This window comes from Ciconia boyciana, chromosome 1 (genome assembly GCF_034638445.1).
Source record: "Ciconia boyciana chromosome 1, ASM3463844v1, whole genome shotgun sequence".
Lineage (NCBI taxonomy): Eukaryota > Metazoa > Chordata > Aves > Ciconiiformes > Ciconiidae > Ciconia > Ciconia boyciana.
The window spans coordinates 60,911,015-60,934,207 of record NC_132934.1 but is presented as its reverse complement, the minus strand read 5'-3'; the positions used below and the strand labels follow the sequence as shown (position 1 = coordinate 60,934,207).

Sequence of the window (23,193 nt, the reverse complement as noted above, 5' to 3'; positions counted from 1 at the left end):
GCAAGCCACAAAATGAATTTCTGTTTTCAGCTTGCTAATTTTTCTCTGCTCTGGTGAAACATCAACAAGCCAAGAGCACTTGCATGCCTTAGCGTGAAGTGTTGCTCCGTCTTTGGAATCAGGTGTTTGGTGTTATTCAAATTAAGTACTTTATGCTTATTTATTTCATGCGCATGAAACACACAACAGTACCGTCTGTGTGCCAGCTAAATTATGCATGATACAGCTCTCTTTCTTAAAGTACACATGGTTGTGTTTTAATAAATAAGTAATCTGTGGATATTTCGGTGTTGTTTTTTTTTATTTTATTCTGGATTTTTTTGAACCTCTGTACGCAACCCAAAAAGTCAGACTCCTTAATTACCCCCCACCCCCCCTTTTTTTAAATTTGATTTCCAGAAATCTATCATCTCAAGTCCTACCTCAGATTCAAATGCTTGGTTGATAGGGTTTCCTCTCTGTGTGTCTGTTGACTGCAAACACAGGCAAAACACTCTTCAGGGTGGCCAACTTGAAGAAAAGAGTGCATCAGTGGGAGTTAGATGCAGCTGTCAGAGAGAGGTTGGCACCTCCAGCATGCTGGTAGCCCTCCAGAAAGCCCTCTGGACTACCGTCGAGGATACCTCCCCAGCCGCTGCAAGCAGATGCATGTTGGGGAAGAAGGAGGAGGAGGATTGGTAATTGGCAAAGCTTGCAAGGCTTGATGCTCAGTGGGGTAGAAATCTTCGCCGTGGAGCAGTGCTGGTGCAGAGTTCAAAACTGAATTGTGAAATGTGGAGGGAGGCATGGCGTCTCGGTGGGCAGAACCCTGTGGATTTGGGGGAAAGTCCTAAAATGGAAGGAAAAGAGAGGGGTGGGGGGTACAAGGGGGTTTGCTCTTTGTTCAGTGCTTGTGTATCTGTCTCTGGCATCAGCAGAGGGTGTGACCCGGAGGTTACAGCAAAGCTTCTGCCACAGAGGGAGGCTGGGGAACCGCAGCGTGGGGGCAGAAACGCTGAGCAGTGTGGAGAAGCCAGGGGGGAACACCTGGGGATCAGGGTGTGTTGGCAGGGAGGGAGTAGGCGCAGGAAGATTTATCATTGCCCTGGTGGTGTGAGGGGGATGGAGAGCTTTAGAAGTGGCATTGTGGAGAGGGAAGAGGATATGGAGAAAGTGGGATATGAGGAAAAGGTTAGGTATGTAAAAGCCCCTGCTTTTGTGGGAGGAATAAAGGTGGTGCGGGAGACTCTCTGGATAGGAGGGAATTAAGAGGTTAGCACTTGTGAAGGGAGGAGGGAGGAGATGGCAACCAGGAGTGAGTGGCAGGGACAAAAGCTTGACCATCAGAGTGGACAGTCCCCAAGCATGTGTCTGCAATGTCCCACCGGCTTGCAATATCCCAGGAGCCAGGACTTCATTTCTGTGTTCTTCATAAGAGCACAAAAGACAAGGGCAAAGAGGGATCTTGCAATAAAGCAATTTAATTTTATCTCAGAGGAAAAAAAAAGGCAGTTCTTATTGAATGAGATTTCCTACAGTTTATCAACATTAATAATTAAAGTATTGCAAGTACGCAGAATAACTAGAATTAACAAACGCCCACTTGCAGAGGAAAGGCTTCCCCTGCTCTCAGTTCTGCCCAGCACCCTTGCACGCAGAGACGTGGCTGGCTGCCGAGCTGCTGGAGACTTTGAGATGGGAAATCAAATCTGTCCTGTGGAGGACAACAGCTGGCAAATGGAGCCCGTTTGCTGCCCGGTGCCTGTATTTCAGCTCAAATCTTCTTAATTCTTTCACGGTCTTTGTGTCTGTCCCAGGTGGAAAATAGCTTCACAAGGTGAAAAGCCTTGCGTCTTGTGGTACTTTCACCTTTCCCTACACGTGATGACCTCATTCATCTGCTCCCTTCGTTTGTTCACGAATGCTGTCAGTGTATTAGAAAAGAGCATTTGGGTGAGCTGCGTTTCCCCAGGGGGTGAAAGGTGAGAGAAAATTGGGGAAAGGTGGGATGGTGGCCACGACCGTAGAGGGAGGGCAGCACCCTCTGGGAATGCTTCAGAAGAGGTCAACCTGGGCTGCCATTGAGGGGTCCTCATGACTGGGCAGGTGCAACCGGACTCGTGGATGCTGCTCCGGTCCCCCCCAAACCCTGCTGGCCTGGTGCTTCTGCTCTCATCTCCTGGGCTTAGCAGGCAGCGGGCGCTGGTCGTCGCTGGGACGGCCCTGCCCTGCCTGGCGGCAGCGGGGCGAGGTAGCGCTGGAGGAAAGCCTGGGGTGCTTTCCCAAAAATAGGAAGAAGAGGTGGTGTTGCTGACTTAAGGCAAAAATCAAAGCAAGGTTTTGTCTCCAGGATTTAGGAGGAGAATGTAAATAGAGACCTAATTCTGCAACACAATTACAGCGATAATGCATGATTCCAAGGAAAAGGCTTGAAAAATTAATGTGAAACCTTATTCATTAAAATATAATGAACGTGGCACAAAGTTAAGGAACAACAATAAATTTGTCCTATGTTATATTGGCATTTAGTATTCAGGAATTGTAATTGCCTACTACAGTGTGTTTTAAAATAATGTAATTTCATTTGAAATGCTTATTATATAGAGAACATTGGGAAGAACTGAAGCACAGCAAAAAATAATAGGATTTTAAACAGTAGCCTGACAGTATTCCACTGTTTAATCTTAGAGAAAATATTTCACGAGCCTTTTTTGGGGGATGTTGTTTTGGTTTTTTTTTCAGTTTTTCCTAAAGTTTTCTGTATTTCCAGACCAGACCTAGAGAAGGGGAATAGATCCTTCCCACCCTCCCTCCCCCCCCCCCCCGAAAGTTTTGGGAATTCTTCTGGATTTCTAGTCCTTCTCTTTCATTTCCTGCCCCTTCAGACAGGGGGAAAATAAGTAGACTGAATAGATAAAGAGAGGAATACTAGGGAGAGCTGTTGAGAGATCCCATGATACTGCATTTTGACCTTTGAATATTTTTCTTAACTTCTTTATAAGTGTGTTTGCAATCCACAAACGTTTATGTTATATTTAACTGCATAACACTCCAACATACCTATTCATCACCCATCTAAAAATACCACTGCTGGCTTGGAGACCAGATGCAGAAGGGATGAGGCTCACAACTGGAGGTCGTTGGTGTGTTTGCTGGTGACAAGGAGGACGCTCTTTCTCTAGTGTGTGCACGCAGGTGGTGACAAGGAGGAGCAGAGCTTAGGGTGCGCTGGGCACCAGTCCTGGCACCAAGAAATATTCCTCCCTCACTGCCTTGTGGTGAAGACCGTAAGGTGTTAGTGTACGGCCGAGCTGGGACAACCACCCCATGTTGAGGCTAGGGCTGCAGAAGGGTTGTGTCTCTCGAGCCACACAGAGGGGTAAACTGTGGCTTAGGATGTTGTCCAAACCGTGTCTTCACACACGTCTTCAGGTTAGAGCAGAAAACTGGGGCTTGCTTTGAGTCCAAAGATGGCCAATCCTCTGTGGCTTTCCTGGGTGAGAAGTTGGCTACCCAGTCTTGTGCAAACCACAGTGACCAGTGGTGGTGGTATTACTCTGAGTGTTAACCACAACGAGTATGCATTTTTATTTTAAACTAGCATAATCTAAAGATGCGGATGAGACTTAACACTGCTAATCTCAGAGCTTTTTAGCCTTTGAACGGTGTTTAACTTAGAGCAGCTCCCAGATGTGATGTTCAGGCTGCTATTTCCTCCATGTCACCACTCAGGTCTCAGCAAGGTTTTCCTTTTTGCCATTGGAAAAACGCCACCCTTCCCCATCATCCTCTCTTTGCCTCCGCAGTGCTGAATGTATATATTTCCAAAATAACAGGCTCCCAGTAGATCTTGGCACACTTTTAGGGATGAAAGGAAGGGTTACTGCTCAAGTGTAAGTAGGAATGTGATTGCACATACCAATACTGTTTCTCATTTCTCCTCGCAGCCCCAGCTGAGGAGATGATGAAAGTCGGCATCCCCTCCCTTGCCTTTTCATCTAGTCTCAATTCTCTACAACCAACAGGAAGGAGTACTGCAGGAGCCGTACAAATTGATTCATGTCCTGTAAATAAGAGGTTAAACCTAGGCTTAGAAGCAAGTGCCAAGGTAAAGGTGCTTGCTGGAAGGGTGGCATCTGAAGGAGGGTTGTTGTAAGTGCTCTGCTTATTTACTGCCAGAACAAAAGCACTGTTTGTCAGATATTTTTCTCAGACTAAGCAGCACCATAGAGAAACACCAAAGCTTACTCCCTGTGAATGGTTTGCCTCATGCAGCGCAGTGCTGAGCTAAGCGGAGGTACTGGCTGAAACCTGCAGTTCAGATGTAGTTCAAAACCTGCAGTTCAAACCCTACTCCCTTCAGCGTAGGGTTTGGCCATAGACTGGCAGCCTGTGTGGGCACTCCCCAGATGTGGTGATACTTTTCCTAGTTTTCAAGGGCCCTCCGCTGGGTTATTGCACAAGATCTCTACATCCTCGCTCTCCCACCACTTTCTGGGCTTCTTGTCTGTGGTTCCTCCGCACTGCGATCCACGCGTCATCCGCTCTGTGCGTAAAAGCTAAAAAGATAAGTTGTTGAGGTGCCCCTTCACCCCCCAGCAGAGAACGCAAGAGAGATGAATGCAGTGTTTAAATGCTAGGTAGTTTCTTGCCTCCATTAAGTGCTAGCTGGTTGCAGGCTCCCGTAGCTGCTACTCCGTTCCCCTTGCAGCCCCCTCCAAGTGATGGACCTGAGCCTCCATTTGCTATCTGCGTCTGTGCACAAGAAGGGTTATGGGCTACTTAATAGCCCCAGATGAACCCCTGCTTTTCTTCCATCCCCCCTGAGATACCATTATCATAAACCATAAAGCAATACATTTATTTGTCGGTGGAAACGAAGTGGGAGGGAGGATAATTTGAAAATACTAGTCTACACCCTGCTAAGGCTTTGCCTTCCCTTTCGCTGCCCTGCTGACCAGAGGTGTGGAGTTCTATCTTGGGTTACAGGGGCTGAACAGAGGCAGCTATTGCTTGCCTGGGTCCCAGTCTGCTGTCAGTGCTCCTTTGGGGGCTTCCCCCATGAGATGACACTCAGCCCCCTTCGCCTTCCTGGGGGCCAAACCTGGGTCTGTCCCCGCGCGGTTGGTTTTGTTCCTCTGGGGCTTCTACCTTGTGTGTTTAAGCCCACTGAGGTTTAATGGCTGGAGGCAAAAGTCATCACCTTGGTGGGTGAGGGATGCTGGAGCTCCAACCCTCCACCACCCCTCCACGATACACCAATGTATTGGCTCAGGACTCCCTTGCGTACATCACCCTTCAGGTGCAGATTCCTGTTCACCCCTGAACTCCTGTGTATCACAGCACTCTCGGGGTTAAAACAGCATTTTCCTTTCTTTAGGTTTGCAGTCCTCCCTGTCCCTGCTGTGCAGAGCACCGGGAATCGGTCGGGCCAGGGTGAGCACTCTTGAGCTGGCCTGCTCAGCCATGGGGGGCTCTTAAATTCAGAGTTTGAGGACAAGTCTACGTCAGGCCAAAGAAAATCCAGGAATGGTGGTCCATAAAGCAGCAGCAGTCCACAGAGGGAAGGCTCATCATTAGGTCGGCAGATGAACAGCTCATCTGAGTCAAAGCTTGTTTTGTTTGGAGTTGACGTGTTTTAAGGGGAATCAAACACAAACATCACGCTTGCCACATTGGATTGCAGATTTTGAAGGTGATAGTGTTGTTATAATAGGTATGTGTACGTGAGAAGGTTTAATTATTATTGTGGCTTTTTAATGGGATATATCCAATCCCTAATTTCTCAGTCTTCAAAGGCTTTGCAAACATTAAATTGCATACAAACACATACTCTGTAATATAAATAGAAGCTTCTTGTGGTGGTGGGATAAGTGGAGATAAAAGGTTAAACGATCTGTGGGAGGCCACAGGGAAGCCACTGTCAGGAAATGGGCTGCTTGTATCCCAGTCCTGTCTTTTGGCGCTGAATTCAGAGTTTGGGACCACAGCTGCTTCATTTGCTCTTCTGTGGAGAGATGAATGGCTGTTAGGAGAAGAAAAGGTTGCCTGGGGTAGCAAATTCATATAGGGGCATGGTGTGGGTGAGCAGAGATGGGGAGGCTTCTGCAAGGTGAGCTCAACGGTGAATCTGTTGCTCGTGGGATGCTGCACTGACTGCGGGTTATGGCACCCCAAGCACACCCGCAGCCCGAGGCAGCTGGCTCTTGAATCTGGAATATGCTGTGTGCCAAGAATAGCATAGCTTTATGTTTGAAGATACTTTGTGCTAAGAGCATGTGCACAGTGAAATACATACTAAACACTTTGTAGTGTGCGCCCACCCTAGGTCTCTGCACGCTCCTTTCCTGGTATAGATGGGTCGTTTTGAGTTAACGATAGAAAAACCTCCAATAAATCATTTGAGGAAAGGTTTTGCTTGAGCAATTTTTGCTCAGCTGACTTTTGAAACATAGAGATCGATACAACACTGGAGGCAGAGCAAACATGGAGGAACAGCGCAGCTGAAATTAAGACTGTAGGAATGGCTTGGGCGGCCGACTGAGTGGATGGCTGGAGGCGGTCTGCTGTGGTACAGGAGACACAGTTCAACTGCTTGTGTTCACCCACATTCATGTGCATATGCTGCGGTGAGCTGTAGCAATACACTTTGGTACAGAAACTAGAGGCAACAGGGAGGGAGAAAGGGAGAGAGACTTAGCTACAGTATGGGAAGGATGCAGGATGGCCACGGCTACCAGGTAGCAGTCTGATTGAACAGACCTTGGTTTATTATCAGGGTTATAATTCATGTTTTCCATACAGTCTCCCCAGAGTTGGTCCTGAGCAAAAGCTGTAGACCCAAACTTTTATTCTGAGGTGTGAGGTGAATCCCCGTCAAGACAGAGAGTTTTGCACCTGGCTTAGGTGCTTGTAAGGGGGCAAACTTTGGAAACTACCAGCCATGCCATGGAAGCTGGCATCTGGAGTGCAGCTCCCTGGCCAACACTTCTGTTGATGGTCTGGACAGGACACAGGAGGACGTTAAGGGCTCTAAAGGACAGACATGACTCCAGTCTGTGGCTCTGGCCCACTCGTGCAGGAGAAAATGTTCATCCAGGTAGCAAAGCAAAGCAGCAACAGTGCTGCTGTCAACATGCCCCACCGCAGGGCATGATTCCCGAGAGCAGGCTACACACGTTGGAGTTGTGGACTGCTGGAGGGATGATCAGACTGGCATTATCAAACTGATGGGTGCTGCCTGCAGGATGCTGTTGTGCTAGAAACATGGCCTGCTGCTGCTTTGCACAGTGCCCTAGCAGGGCATCATGTGGGAAAAGGGCTGCGGTGACAACAGATCCTCCTCCCTCCCGTGGGCTTTGAAAGAAAGACACAGGCCAAAGAACTGTGTGGCTTGTTATCAGTGTGCAAAAATATCGTCGTTAAGTTGTTCTTGTGGTTTTAGGACATGTTTTTGGAACAAGAAAAACTTGAGGTTGGTGTCGTAGGGAGACCATGTAAGGATCAGTCCAGCGTCATTCACCTCTGGGTCGTGGTTGTGCAAACACACACCCAGCTGAATGTTTTAAGCTGTGGAATTTTATCCCTTTAAAAGCAGCAAGCCTGCTCCTAGGCAGGAGTGTTTGCAAGATCAGGTCCATCATGACAAACCATAAAATCCCTCAGAAGCTTCTCAGAAGTGGGCATTGGGTATCTATCATTTTCTCTTTCTTCCTCCTCTTTTTGCTTTTCTACTTCTTTCCCCTCCTCTGCTACCAAATTGGAAACAATGTGTTATTTTTCAAACTTGGGGCTCTAAAATAGTAAGAGCAGTGATAATAGCTTTTACCAAAGCCAAATACAGTAAAAAAAATGCTTAGCTGGTCACTGTGGAGAGGGCTCGAGCTGTCCAGTTGAGTGCTGTATGTTGTTGAATGTACCACCCCCATACAGGCTGGCACAGCTTAACTTTCCCTGTCACATCACATCTTTGGCTTGAAGTCACTGAAGCTGTTCCTTAAATATTTAGTCTTGCCTTAAACCAGGCCCATGTCACAACATGCGCATTACATAATATTTTCAATCTTTAAATCAAATGTATGGGGACCTTGCATTCCTAAACCATGCTGAACTGACAGCAGCAGCGACGGGCAAGTCCTGCTTTAGTCATGGAAAGGACTAAATGCTGGTAGCTACAGCAGCAGCTCTCCACGCACCGCGGTGTGATGATGGTTTCGTGGGTCCTTTGCTAGCCGGTGTGTGAGGCATGGCATTTCTCCTCTGGGCTGACAAGCTCCAGCGTGGAGCTGCGTTGCCGGAGCTCTTCCCCATCCCGATCCAGGGCTGCAAGGCAGTGCCAGCCCGGGGCTTGCCACTGCCTTTGCTGCCCTCTGGGACCCTGCCCTCCAGTTCCAGCTTCCCAGCTTCGGCAACAAAAATATCCTCAAATAGCCCTCCACCTCGCTGTTCATTTTTTTGTGCGTGTCTACTCCGCACAACATGATGTCTTCCTCTCCCTGGCTCTGCCAGCAGAGCAGTTTGTGCGTCGGCTCGCTTGGCTTATGTTGCATAAATTGTGGAAGCGTTTATTTGGTTTAAATTAAGAGCAAAATAAAATTGGCAAGGTTTTTTGTCAGGCAGATCGGCTCTCCAGGCTGCTGCTCAGATGGGTTGCAGGCAGTGGTACAGGGGCGAGAATGAGCACAGGGGACGGCGAGGCAGGGATCCCCACCGAGCCCCTTGTGTCGTGATGCCACAGCCCTCAGGAGCCCCATCCCTGCAGTTACAAGATCGACTCAGCTGCTGGGATTTTTATTTTTTATGGGTTTTTTTTTTTTTAAAATGATGCACTCTGGAATTTATTGGCCTTCCAGATGTGCTCAGTTGATATATCTAAGACATGTTTTCAGGGCCAAAAAAAATGCAGAAGAGCCAGCAATGCTGCGAGCAGGTAATGTCACCTTGCAGAGCGTTGCTGTAGCTGAACACGGCTCTGAGGAGCAGAGATGGCTAACACAAAGTGATGAAGGGGGCTTCCGTCTCTATGCTTGGCCACAAATTCAAGGTTACCCTCGGTGTTCAGATGTACTGTGGCTTTTACAGCTGGCAAGGAGAGCGTATATAGGTTGAGTTTCCCAGATGAGACTTGAGTTGGCTGACTGCTGGAGACCAGAACAGTGAGTCCCATCATGGAGCTGCTTTCACATCCGTGGGCTTTGGAGTGCCCTGGCCAGAATCAGAGAGAATTTCAACTTTTTGTATATTCTTTGGAAGAAAATGGATAAACAAAAGCATATTAGCAAGGAAGAATAGAAGCAGCAAAACGTGGTAGGGATTGCAACAACACACGTGCATCTTGAACCAGATGTTACACTCATGCTACGTATTACAGCTTATGCATAAGTACTACCATACAGTGTGTGCGTGCGCGTCGGCTCCTTCCTCCCTTGTCGGCACTGATCCTGGTGCACAGATATGCTGAGACACAGTCTCTGCCCTGAAGAATTTGCACCATAACTGGATGCAGATGGAGGAGGAAAAGGGCACCAGGGCATGCAGTGGCTTGTCCGAGGTTACACTGTGGAATGAAATAGAAAGCAGAGATTCCTGTCCTGCCTCCAGTGCTCTGCCTGTTGGGTACCAAGATCATAATGCAGCTTTTTATGCTGACTTAATGTCCGCTGTGCAGCTTGATGCTTTATAGGTATTGATTATTTAAGCCTTGAGTTGTCTCTGGTAGAGGAATGTTATAATAATTGTTAATATAGAAATTATTTGAAATGTAACCAGAGATAACGTAGCAAAGGCAGAAGCAAGATCTAAGCCAATCCGTTCTTAGTATAATGTAATTAAATGAGGCTTAAATGTAAAAAACATTAATTCAGCTTTAATGGCATGAATTGGTTCGGGTTTCTTAAGAAACAGTTGAGGAAATACAGAATAAAATGGTGAACTCCTGGTCATATTGAAATGGATGGGAGCTTTGCCATTGATTTCAGTGAGGCTCGAGTTCCTCCAGCTTTGCATCAGCAGCGATGCTGAGCTGCCCACCCTGCGTACGTCATTCTTGCTGCTGCTTTCCCTCCTTGCTCACCGTGCAGCTTCCTCTGGCGCTGGATGTGTCATCGAAGTTGCATCGCCCCAGTGCTCGGGGAGGAATGGGGATGAAGTAATGCTGCTGCCTGCATCTGGGCCTAAATTGCATCCTGATTTTTATTTGTCGTTCAATACAGAAGTCAGAGGCATTCTCTGGTGCCTGCTGTCTCAGTCCACTGAAATAAGACTAGTCGTGTGCTTAACTTTAACCACATGCTTCAGTGCTGTAGTGGCTTGGGTCTGAAAAGGCTGAATTTAGCGCAAGTCCTTTTTCTCTGCTTTTGCTATTATTAAAGCTGGTTGTTGCAGCCAGCGCTTCTATGCAATTTTTTTGCCTTTTGGAGAAAAAGAGAGGAATTTACTTTTGCTATCAGAAAGGTTGCTAGCAGTTAAATTGGCCGGTGCTAGGCTTGGCAGTGCACGTCTGCTGTGACAGAGTGGGCTGAGTGAAGGGGGTCCCAAACTTTGCTGCTGCTTCTGGTTGCCTGCAGATGATTTTGTGCAGGACTGGGGAGTCATCTCAGAGGCACATCTGTTTCTGCTGTGGGCCTGATCCTGCAGGCTTTCTGCATGCACAGCTTCTCTCGGAAATTATGAGCATGCAGGGCTGCAAGATTGGTCCTATCATGACAATTTCCTGGCAGAGGGAAAAGACAGAAACTATTTTTAAATGAAAGCTTTGAATCAGAGGAATATTGCAGAGTGCAGCAAAAAATTGTGTCAAAACCCTGAAATCATGGACTCGGCAGTTTTCTCATGCCAGCGGTTTTCTTCTCCTCATGGTTTTGAGGCTGTGTTTTTGGAGGGCTGGGCTGAGCATTTTTCAACGAGACGTTTCTATTCTCCTCGGTGCACATTATCGCAGCAGCAGCATCATTTTCTGTGCGAGTCAGGCTGGAGAGAGGTGATGTGTTTACAGGGGTGGGACTTTGCAAAAAAAACCAACCCTGTACTCTGCCTTGTACACAGTCAAAATAGTTCTCCGGTAAGTTTGCCCAGGAGTTCATTATTCAGCCCTCCACCCCACCCCCCATCCCCCCGATTTGGTTTTATGTTCCTACCTTGGCGTACATTTCCAACTTTTCCTTCCAAGTTTCAGTGCTCAGTGGTCATTTGGGAAAAGCAAATAAGAGAAAGCGTGTGACGACTTCTTAACACTGGAAAATTATGTCCTCTTTTCCCCATCGCTTGCTTTTGTATAGCTTAAGAATGACCCAAAGGGCTCTTGCTCAGATTTTCATTTAAAACAAACCATCTGATTTGATCCGAGATCATTATTTCCCCACAAAGCAGTCTCGGAGTGATTTGAACATGTGAAAACAGGCAGTTTATAACCACAATTGTTTCCTTGCCTTTGATAGAGCGGTCACTAGTCAACAAACGTAAAATTCACTGCATCGGAGGGAGATGCTTTAGTTAATTAGTTACAATCAGTACTGTGCTAAGAGACTCACTGCTGCTTGCCTATATATTTGCCTGCTAATCTCACTTGCTGGCTTTGCTGATCCTGGTCCGCATATTGCCGCTGGTTTCCCATACCCACCCTGCGAAGAAGCGCACAGAACCACGTCGGTGCAGGGGAGATGACGAGCATCTTTCTCTTGGGCCATTTTCTGTGTTCTGGAAACCTGAGGGGCTGGGTGAGCCTACTTCACAGGTTTTGCTCTTCTGTTAACATGAAGTTTTCCAGGCCCAGCCTGGGCTTACAAATTGTAATTTTGGTTGCACATTTCTGATACTGTCTTCTAGCAATTTTTTTTCCTCCTTTTTTCTTCACCCCTGTGTCCCTTTGCACACTCCCGCAGTGCTCTGTGCATTATCTGACTGCCTCCTTCCTCACTGCAAGGGGCTGCGTTTCCCTGATGCTCTCTACCCAGGAGCATGCGGCTTTTGGTGCCACTCTTCATTGTCCCCACTGGTCATTTTTGGGACTATGGGGTTTTGGCAGCCTCCAAAGGCTGCCTGTAGGTAGCTGTGACCCCAGCCCCAGCATACTGGCTCTTCTGGCAGTGCTGAGACGGGCCAGCCTGACACTGCCTACACACTATATTTGCAGAAACCCATCTCCTGCAGGCCTTAGGGGACTTGACTGCAGCCCAGGTACGTCACACTGCGCTGCGTAAACCACCAGTCAAAGTCTGACCTGCCGATAAACCGTGCAGAGGATCCTGTCCTACCTTTTACAGCTTGCGTATGAGGTTAAATAGAAGGGAAAACCAACCTGGCACGCCTTTTAGTTTGAAAACTTTGGGGAAAGGCAGCTGAAAAGCCTGGCATTCACCCAGCTTTTGCTTTTTTCCAGGCGACCTGGTGTCTCGAGCAATGCACCACCTCCAGCCCCTCAACGCCAAGCAGCACGGGAACGGGACACCGATGCACCAGAAGCAGGGATCGCTCTACTGGGAGCCGGAGGCTCTGTACACCCTCTGCTACTTCATGCACTGTCCGCAGATGGAGTGGGAAAACCCCAACGTGGAGCCGTCAAAAGTCACGCTGCAGACTGAGAGGTAGGAGCCACTGCACGTTTCTTAATGTCATGGCAAAGACGTTTCCTTAATAAATCAGCCTGGCTGGCTAATTGCTAATTACAGCTTGCACGTGAGAGGCTGCGGAGCAGTCTGGTTTGGTTTAGGATCACCTCTTTGAAATCCATTTCTCTCGCCGAAACGCTGCGTGGCTGACCCAGTATATATCAAAAGTGACACCCAGTGGCTACATACAGCAAATTGGTTCCAGATGTGCACTCGGGAGAGATCTCCTTTTCCTTTCGTTGTTGCTCAGCTATTCTGTGTTTTGGAAAAGAAAATGAGAACTTCTATTTCTGGCCTAGCAGGTTTGGGTTTAAATGTGTTTTTTCTATGCATTAATAGGGCTCGACAGCTGCGACTGGGGAAGTGGAAAATGAATAGAGTAGTGTGTGGAAAGGAGAAGTCGTTAAAGATGCTGGGCTCCAGCCGTGCCGAGTACCTGGGCGCAGGAGTAACCTCGGGGCTGCCCCGGCCAGGGTCGTGGCAGGCTCCGGCTGTGCTGCTGTTGTCCCCACTCCGGGAATGGCCAGGGCAGGGGAGGCACAGCTGACGCCCCGTCCTGACACAGGGTTTGCAGTAGGGTGAGAAGGAGATGCCACTGAAGCTGGTGATGGGGTTACCAAATGCTGGCAGGCAGGCAGGCAGGGTGCCCAGTCCAGTACAGCTCTGTACCTGAGCACTGCAGAAAGCAACCGGGACAGCTTGCTGGCCAAGAAAATAAAGCCATCTCCTGTCAAAAGCCCAGCAAACCCTCTAGTAACGCAAGCCTCCACTTGTGTGCTGAGGCACGCCGTGCTATTTCCCTGCCACGCTTCTCACCAGCCCTAAACCAGGCTCCCCCAGTATGGAGACAAGAGGAGCGGCTGGTGCTTGGAAAGTGCTGGGTATTCATTTTTAGGATGGCTATCATGGTGGTGCAAATGCAAGCTGCTTTTTCAAGCTGGGCTCCACGTTTACATCCCGATGTATATATTGCACTGCATGTGTGAGCCAAACTCTGATCTGCACGTGTACCCTGAGAGCCATGCATATGGGGCTTGGTTATTGCTTCAGTATGAGGTCTGCATCTCAAAAGCAGCATTTGAGAATCTCATTGTATGTGTAATCGTAAATGGTATACAATATGATATCTTCATTGAAATGCTTTTATATCAATTCATAGAAAAGCATACCAGATGAAATGCTGGCATTAATGATGTTACTGGGAATTTTGCCATTTGCCTTTGGATGGCATTTTGTCTCTTTTCAAACTTGGGTCGCTCTGTGAGCATGCTTGTCGCTTTTTGCTCTATTGTTTCCAAAGTATGAAAAAAAATAGAAGGGAAATGACAAGAATCCAGAATTTTCTCATTTCTCTAAATTAGTTTTTAATTTCATGATTTGTCATCCAGTCTTGTTATTGTGGAAGGCCTAACTCGTGTCCAAGAGTGGTTAGTATGCACAAAAAATAACTAAAATTAGAAAATACCCTCACCTGATCTGTAGTCCCCATCTGTGGGAGTAATGCCACTAGAACCAGTGGGAATATAAAGGTGAATAATGCTGAAGCTCTGGTTTTGTAAGATTTCTGTAGGCTTCCCTGTGGAAAGTGAAAAGGGCAGGAATATTTGAAAAATCACTGTTAGCGTTTGCTTTAATAGGTTTTCCTTTCTCTGAGGTCGCCTTAATACATGTTCTCTTCGTTAGAGCACTTGAAATGCTGATTATTTAAAGCGATTGTTCTTCCTTGCTTTATTTTGAATACTCTGTCTGGCAAGACGTCTTCCTTTGGCAGGCCAGTTTAACAACTGTGGTATGCGGTTAGGGCCAGAGCAAGTACTCGGTGTTATTGCCAAGAGCTTGTGGTCACTTTTGGAAGGAGCAGATACTCCTCCTGTTGCCTAATCAAACATGCGTTAGTACTTAGCGCTGGAGAGGGAGCGATGCAGGGTTAAGCATGAGCCTGGATATTTCCATGGGGTTGTGCTCTGGAGCTTCACCAGCTGGATGTAACCATCGTATGCTGCTCAGAAAGGAGACCGGTGAAGCTGACTTCTCCTCAGTGCTCTGAGGAGCCTTCCCATCCTTTTTTTACATGCAAGCATGCTTTGTGGTCCATGACTTACTTCTGGTGGTTTCAGTTTCCATGATGGGTTTTTGTGCATTGTGAGGAAGTGGGTTTGTTAAACATGATGTTTTTATATGCAGAATGTTTGCAAGCTTTGTGCCTTATCTGTGTGCCGTATTCCCTCTCTTCATCACTGGCTGCAGCAATTGCTTTTATGTTGAAAGAAGCCCAGAAGGAAGCAGGAAGGTCCAGGTGACTTTCCCCATCCTTGGCCTCTTTGTGCCCCTGCTGGTGGAGAGAAGCCAGGATTGTGTGGATCTGGGCGTAGGCAGTATTTCCATGGGGGTGTCCTTGACTCATGTGAAGCCAACTTGGCTACCGTCTTGGCCCCCTCCTCCCCTGACCGTGCATGCCCAGGGTGGAGAGGGTTGCGGGATGTGGCCAGAGAGCTCCCCTGGCACTTGCAGGGTTTGATGGCCCCATGGGAGCTGCTCCCGTCCTTCCCATCCATCTCCAGCCCACCTGGATTTCAGCTCTGAACCGGATTGAGTTAGGGAGCTGCAAAGGCTCTGCGTGCCCTTCTGCGGAGGCTGGATACGGGAGGGAAGCCGGTACGGTGGCGGTCCTGCCTGGCTTAGCACTTTCAGCACAGAAAGTGGTACCTCCCTCAAAGTCTTGGGTGACGCGTAAAATGGGATGTTTACCTTTGAATAAATCCGGCACTTCGTTTCTAGGGAGCATTTCTCTGTGTTTGCTCTTCATGGAGGTAAAGAAACAAGAATGCGGTGTGTTTTAATAGTGTTTGTCTTTACATGAAATAAAAAGGAAAAATGGTTATACAGCGAAGCTCTTGTGGTGGGGAAGGCTGCTTTCATGGGAGGGGGAGGAGGTGGAAAGTGGCCAGGATTGCTCGGAAAACCTGTAAAAGATTCCCCACTTCCTAAATGCCAGCAAACCCAACCGTAAGATGGATATGTGACACACACACCCCCCACGCCCCATCCCCACCCACCCCCAATTCATATTCTTCTTTCAATCTGGTCACTTTGGAAGAAACCCTCTGATTTTTTGGCTGTGGTGTTAGTACCAACACAAGCCAACCCTGCTGGGGTGGGTTATCTAATGGCCCCAGGTACCATGTAGATGGCTATTTTGGAAGGTGTGCAGGTACAGGAGGGGGTTTGGACCTGTTTGTGGGGTCCCCCCTCCCTAATGCACCCAGCCGGGACATGGTGGAGACATTTGTCTTGTGCTGGGTGTTGCCTACGAAAGCGGTGCTCATCTGGTGCCTCCACTGCAGGCGGCTGCAAATTATTTAGATTTGTTCGTTCTTTTGCTTTCCTGGGAATCTAAAAAAAAGAATAAATTGTAGATGAGACCAGTGTTACCAAGATTTCTTTCTTGCTTGCCGCTTCTGGTTTAATAAAAGGATCTGTCCTGAGGTTGTGTTTTGCTTCTCAGGCTCTATAACACTTCCAAAATTATTGCAAGTAATTTCTTAAGCACCGGAAAGCGCAGAATCTGTAGTTGCAGATTTGTGTGATGGTTTTTTCCTTAAGTGGTTCCTTACCCACTTTTATCCACAGCTGTATTGACAAAGTCCTCATTACTTCCTAACTCTCCATGTTTCCCATTAACAACTCATTGAGAAGCGGTGGCTCAGCAGCTCAGCCGGTCCAGAACCACCCATTAATTCTGCTCACAGGCAGCAAAGTTCCTTCTCCAGCATTTCCTCTGCTGCTCCCCCTTGGAGGAGGAGCATAAACTCCCTGTATCTCCTGGCAGCCTTTAGCTTTTCCCCTCGAGGCTTAATTGAGTTGATGGATACGTGTCTGGTTTTAACTTTCTTTTCACTTTTCCTTCACTACTTTTCCCTGTATGTGGAGCAATCCCTTAGGAAACTCCCATGGGCTATTGCTTGCTTTTTATTTTTCTGCCTGCCTTGCATGCATGCAAACACACACACACACACACAAATATACACATCCCCCGCACATGCACACACGTGCAAATTGTAGCCTGTAGTCATTTGTGATTAACGGAAGGGTTTGGGTTATCATCTGAGTTTTGTTTCATGCTTTGGATAGTTATTAGTGTACCTGGCTAATTAATGTGATATAACCCTCTTAATGAGAGGAATGTTCCACTGCTATAAAATAACCTGAAGTCATCCAAAGCACCCTCGTAACTGGTACAGCTGTGTCTGTTGTACAGATTATACCCGTAGAACGATTTCAGTAAGAAGATAACTAGGGAAGTGTCCCTGATTTAAATTTTTACGTGGCGCAAACTCCACGGGTAGGGCAGTCTCCAGCAAAGGCCAGCAGAGAGTGGAGGGAATGACGGGGAATGCTGATGAAGAACAGGTAAAGCGCTAGTACTGGGAATGTGGAAGTCCTGCTGTGAAACTTATTCACCTTGCAACGTGTATCTGAAGAAGTCATTACGCATGCTTGATGTAGCAGTATGGCATAGCCTTATGTAACCCTATATAGTTTTATCCACTACTTAATCGAAAACTTCAGATGGTGAAACCTTGGCCTCGCTGAACTCAAAGTTAACACCAGGGTTGATTTTGCTGGGAGCCACTGGAAAGAAATGCCAAATCCATCCTTACATAAATCCTCTAGATTTGCAGCTTAAATATCAAACTTCCCTCTTTTTAAAAATCCGTTCAGAAATGGTATTGGCAGCTGTGTGAGATTGCACATGTTACAAGAAATAGTTCAGGCAGTATTCATAGCTCGGCTGTCAGACGGTATATCCTTGCTGGGCTGGGGCTGTATTCTACATCTAATTTATCAAGCTAGACTTACGTTGTCTGTGGGATGGCTATAGGCTTTTTTTAAATAGAGAAAATTGTGTTACTCGGGCTGTTCTGCACCACACTCCCAACGCTGGCATCTCTTCAGGGATTTATGCCACAGCCAGTTGTGTCAAATCTGATCTCAAAGCTGCCTGTGAAGTATTTCCCCGTTGTGGTTGCTCACCGAGTCATCGCTTTGACTCAGTCGTGTTTCAAGTCTCAGCCATTAATGTTTTTAATGCAGGAGAGGCAATGGGGATGGCGCATTCAAACACTGCATGCAAGTTCAAAAAACATGACTTGCAGATACCTTTGTGTGGACTCCGGAGCACCGATGTCTTGGTACACGAAAGCCTGCGGGTAAACCCTCCCTCCGCCTAGGCCAGCCTCACTGAGGCTTGTGTGAGAGCAAGGAATTGATCCTTCAGCCTGAACAAAATGCAGAATTGGCTTTTTCAGAGGCTGGTTACTTGGGTCACCCTTAGCTGGGCTTCTGGGGCAATGGAGGAGCTGCCTAGCGTGGGACAGCTGCGTGGACTCGCGTGGTGCATCAGTCGGCACTGCTGGGTCCCTGGGCAGGAGCAGGGCTGGCAGCTTTCTGCATCAGAAGGTATTTCCTTGCCAGGAAGACAAGTAGCTTATGGTGTAAATATAAAATACTAGTTTTGCAGCCCAGAAACCCATCTGAAATGTATGCCAAACATTGGAAAAAACATGCTTTTCTATCCTCCAAGAATGCTAAAAACAGACTAGCATTGCATATATGGTTTCATCATGTGTTCTAAATGAAAACTGTCAGAACTGAGAATGCTTTATAATTCGTATGCTGGGATTTTCTTTAAAAACCACCCATGAAAACATAAACATAAAACCAAACAAATGAAAAGACCTTTTTATAATGTTAAAGTTGCTGACTCATATCTGCAAGCAGAAACATCTCCCTACCTTTGTCTAGATAGGCTTTTCCTTGCAAAAGTACAGCCTTCTGCTTCTCAGAAGCGCTGTTAACTCTAAAATTGCAAAAGCAATCAGTAAAACAGCAGTGACCTGCATGGAGCACTTCGGCTGCCGTTGCCATGCAAGTTTGCAGTCACCACTCCTTGGCTGGAGGGTGTGAAGAAACTCAACACCTACCAGAACAGCATCCTCCTCAGTAGCTAAAGGATCCTGCAAGCAGAAATCATCCAGAGCAGTTGCAATAATTGAACCATACAGAAGGTGTTTAAGTTAAAGTGAGGTCAGGTCTATACAGCTGTGTACACTTCACAGCTGTTGAAACTGAGGGAGGGACAACATGAGGTGGTTGTGGAAATTCACATCCAAATAGGATTAGCCCTCAGGAATTTCTCTGTTCCCATCGCGATGCAGACCATCAAGCCAATCCTTTCTGTAGCGGTTGATTTTAATACATACAGTGAGTGTGTGGTGGGGCAAGGGCTCGGTGTCTGAAGAAGAGCAGTGTGAAGTCCCCTGGAAATAGAGAGGCTGCTGTGCTGCACTTGAAACGGCGATTTTTTCTTTGAGCACTGTGATTACTTAGGGAAATCTCTCGTGCGCGCTTGATGAGCTCCTGGACCTGGAGTGTGCTGCCGGCTCTGCTGTGAGCGGGGGGCTGGTGGCCTGTCCAGGGTTCGTGAGCCACAGCGGTGGAGGAAGACTGAGCCTGGGTGAGGAGCATTCAGAGGTGATGAGTGTGCCATCAGGAAGGCGGTTTAAGTCTGCACGCCAGAGAAGGTGACAGTCAGTTGTCCCTCCTTTGGGACTCTCATCGCCTGGCAAAAATGATCAGGGGGTCACCCGCCGGACGGCAGCTCGGGAGAAGTCACCCCCATAGTGGGAACTGGGAGGGGAGAGTGAGACAGGACACCGCTTTCCTGGCAGGGGGGTCCCGCCGAAAAGGTGGATTACCCTCTGCAAGGGAGAGGCAGCAACTGGGGAGAGGAAGAACAGCTTAACCCGTTGGGAAATCAAGAAAAAGAGGGTGGATGTGAATGGCGGCCCTGCTCTTAAAGGACTGGGCAGCAAGGTGGACCATGAAGTCATGGTCAGTGTGGGCAGCAGGGAGTCTGCAGCCTGCAAACGTGGTAGGGGCAGAGAAAAACCAGGGCCAGGGTTATTGGGAGCTGGGATTTGTAGGAGTGTTGGCCCTGGTGCTTTGCAACTCCAGCGTCGCAGTGGGCGGCGTCCAGAAAGGAGCTTCATCAGCCTCCTCACAGACCCACGCAAAAATAATGCGGCATCCTATTGCATTTTACACTGCGCATTTCTCATGCTCTTCCCTCCTCATGTTTATATACAGGTATACTGCCACTGATAATAATAATAATAATAATAATGAAAAAGCCTGAGCTATTGCATATGCATGACGAGAGTTTTAATATCTCTCTGTGCCAGCAAGCCATGGAGGGAAATGGTGGGCAGCCCAGGACTACTGCGCGCCTGTCTGGAGGAGTGTGGGTTTTGGGCAAAAGGTGGCATGACTGGAGCAGGTTATGCCTTACATTTAGGCCCCCCCAGAACATTTGCTTTCCTGATGAGCCATTCTGTAATTCAAAGTGCCCCACAGATATCAACCTCACAAAAAAAGAGAGAGGTTTGAGGTCTGATCGGGTGTGAAGGCATCATCAGCCCTGCTCCGGAGGGGAGGGTGCCAGCGGGGAGCTGTCTGTCTGAGGGCGATGTGGAGAAGGATGTGTGATATCCGGGACGGGAGAGGAAGGCGAGGGATCGTCCCTTGCAGGGGGTGCCGGCTGCGTATTGCCTGCAGATGTCTGCAAGGCACAGGAGCTCGCGGGTCCCCGAGCCGTCCCAAAATAGATGCGAGAGGGGCACTGGGCGGCGGGAGGGAACAGGGAAGGATGCTGTGTGGAGGGAGGAACCGGCGATGTGAGGGTTTGTGGAGCGCTTATAATTCCCTTTTCTATTCCAGTAGGGACCTGGGGAGGGCATGCTCCCAGAGGAGCCGGCTGTCCCCTTGCCAAGAACCCGGGGAGGACAGTGCCCAGAAGGGTCCAACCCTTTGGGATCTGCCTTTTGTTGGCCTCCCCCATCCCTCCCCCACCTCCCAGCTCTCCTGTGTGGGATGGGGATTTCTCTGTGCAGAGACCTCTCCCTGCATCCCCATCTGGCACGTTTTTCCCCTTAGATGACAGTTCAGGAAAATATAAACCTGTGCCGAAATCCATCCTTTATTTGTGACATTACTTAAGCTCGTGCTTAACTTTGAACTGCAGTGAATTAAAGAGATGGGAGCATGCGTTTAAAGTTAGGCACAGGTACAGAGATGGGCTGGAGGAGGAGATCAGAGTGCTCGCTGACCCGCACCCCGTAAGGTGCTTCTGCAGCAATTGAGTTGCTCCTGACTTTCCACATCGTTCAGGCAGAGTCAAGCCCAGCATGTTCCTACCGTGGTTAGATTAATTTAAGACGTGCGCTTCCAAAATGTGTAACTAGGTGACTTATCTGCTACATGTCTGCTCTGGGACACAAAAGTACTGAACTCCCTTGGTTGTTACCTGCCTCTGTACAGCAGAGATAAATCAATGTGTACGCCAGTGATGTGATGCATTCGCCTAACCTGTTTTTGCACAGTGTCATTTGAAAAGTGAAATATGTCTTGCTGATGTCACATTGGTTATCACCTCCCTATAACTTTGTGTTCCTCTTTCTCCTTTGGCACACAAACAGCATTAAAAAAAAAAAAAAAAATCCCCTTCACATGGTACATAGACTCTTGAAGGGTATTTTTAACCTATTACACTCAACCATATTTGGTTCTCTTCTGAAAGTACAAATTCCCTGACATGCTCAGATATGCAGTGATGGGGGTGGGGGGTTTGCCTCGGAAAAAGGAATGTAATGTATTCTGGGTAAACTCCATGTCCTCATGTATGGACTGAAATTGGCCTTTAGAGAAAATCCCCTTGCTTCCGCCACACACCGATTCTCTTCCCTTTCAGGATTTATTGCACCAAATAGCCACATTCATTTCTATTTCTCTGTTGAAGTTTGCAAGACCAGGAAAGAAAAAAAAAATGCAATTTTATAGTGCAGTTATGACAGTTCCTGTAAATAATTTTATTTGGTATGCTCCTTACTGTGGTGGGGCAGATCTTCTGCTGGGTGAGTTTCTGACCTGCATGAGAGAAGAGAAGAAACCGTGAACCCCCGAGTCCCCTGTTCAGGCATGGTCCTGTCCTCTGCTCTTCTGTTCGCCCAGCAGATGTTATAGGAAGGCTCTGGTCAAGCCTATCTTCATTTCTGTGATCCAGACTGCGCCCACTCATGCAAACCATAACCTAGAATTGTGTTTCCCTTTAATTGTTTTCCTGGCACCAAGTTTTGTGGGTAACTGTATGGATTTTTACACTTCCAGTGTGATTTGCAGCTCCCTTTCTGCTGTTTGCTCAGCAAGTGATGAAACCAACTCCCACTGATCACTTGTCCCCAGCTACTTAACCCCACGAGAGAGGGTCCCTTCTGCTCTGAGGACACATAGAGCAGGTGACCTGCTTCCCAGGTCACCTTCCAGGAGCAGATACACCCCTGCTTCTCCCCTTTCCCTTCTCTGACGGCCGCCACCGTCATGACAAATGAGCTGAGTTATGGAAATTGTTTTGCAGGAGCTGTGGGAGAAGGTGTTCTGTCTTTATTTGCCACCTTACGTGGCCGCGGCAGGTCTGGGGAAAGCAAAAAGCCCTAGAAACAAATGCAGCCTGGTCTTGAGGTGACGGCGATGTGTTTGAATAGAATAATGATGAAAGTGGCAAGTCAGCCAAAGATGTCATATTTCAAAGGGAGGCTGTTCATTTAAGTGCCCGTGAGATTTGGGAACCCAGCATCCCAGGGAAAGTTAGTGGCCTCAGGGCTTCTCTGTCCTTCGGCGCTTTTGAAATAGATAATCTTTCCTTAAGAATATTAATATCAGAGCTATGTAAAGTCAAGCCTTCAAAAGATAAATAAATGGCATAAAGAGCTATAAATAGGAAAAGGATATTCCAGAATCAACGTCCTCTTAAATAATTTTTCTCAGGGTAGATCCTTTTGGGGTAAAGTTATATATTTAAAATGTGAAGTATTTGCCTACTGGGCACCTAATCCAGCCTTCACTTTTTTTTTTCCGTTCTTTTCCTTTCGAGAAAAGGGACCGCATAAAGGAAGGCAAGTAAGGGAAAGCAATATCAAATGAAAAGGAGCAGGAGAAGTGAAGGGAGCAAAAGTAGGGGATGCTGCTGCACTAAAAGGAACATTTCCAGTATTAGGATGATATACTGAGCTAATAAACAGAGGGAATATGGGAATATGCAGTTCAAGAGGAGGGGAAAGGGAGCCACATGAGAAATGAGACAAAAGAAAAAGGTTCAGAAGAAGGAGGTAAGAGCAGGTTAATTACAGACATTCCTTGAGGACAGTAGTCATCTACAAGTTTCATATCTTCTTTTTTTTTGTTTTGTTTTGTTTTTTAATATTATAGCAATCTCTGTTAACATCTCTTAGCTATAGTATCTACTTCACAGTGTGGATAAAACAGTTTCACTGTGTTTAAATAGTTCTCAGCAGTCCTGACTAAACACAGGACTTTTAGTATAGTTTTCAAGTAGCTCTTGGATGGATTTCTTATGTTTTAATGATTTTACAATTGTTAGAATTTTATAATATATTTTTATAAAGAGGAATTTCTTCTACCCTTCCTCATCCCTTCCCCACACAGACTTTGTTTCCTGTGTACAGCCACGGAGGAGACACCCGTTTTGGACACC

At 47.4% G+C, this 23,193-nt stretch overlaps 1 protein-coding gene across 2 annotated transcripts in view; it reads left to right on the top strand.

Annotated features, from left to right (window-relative positions):
* Positions 1-23,193, top strand: part of ABTB3 (ankyrin repeat and BTB domain containing 3) — a 182,389-nt gene that overhangs the window by 107,329 nt on the left and 51,867 nt on the right. For both annotated transcript variants that reach the window (XM_072849335.1, XM_072849269.1), the window contains exon 3: positions 12,356-12,560. In XM_072849335.1, coding sequence (XP_072705436.1) covers positions 12,356-12,560 — 205 coding nt within the window. The remainder of the gene's footprint in view (positions 1-12,355; positions 12,561-23,193) is intronic.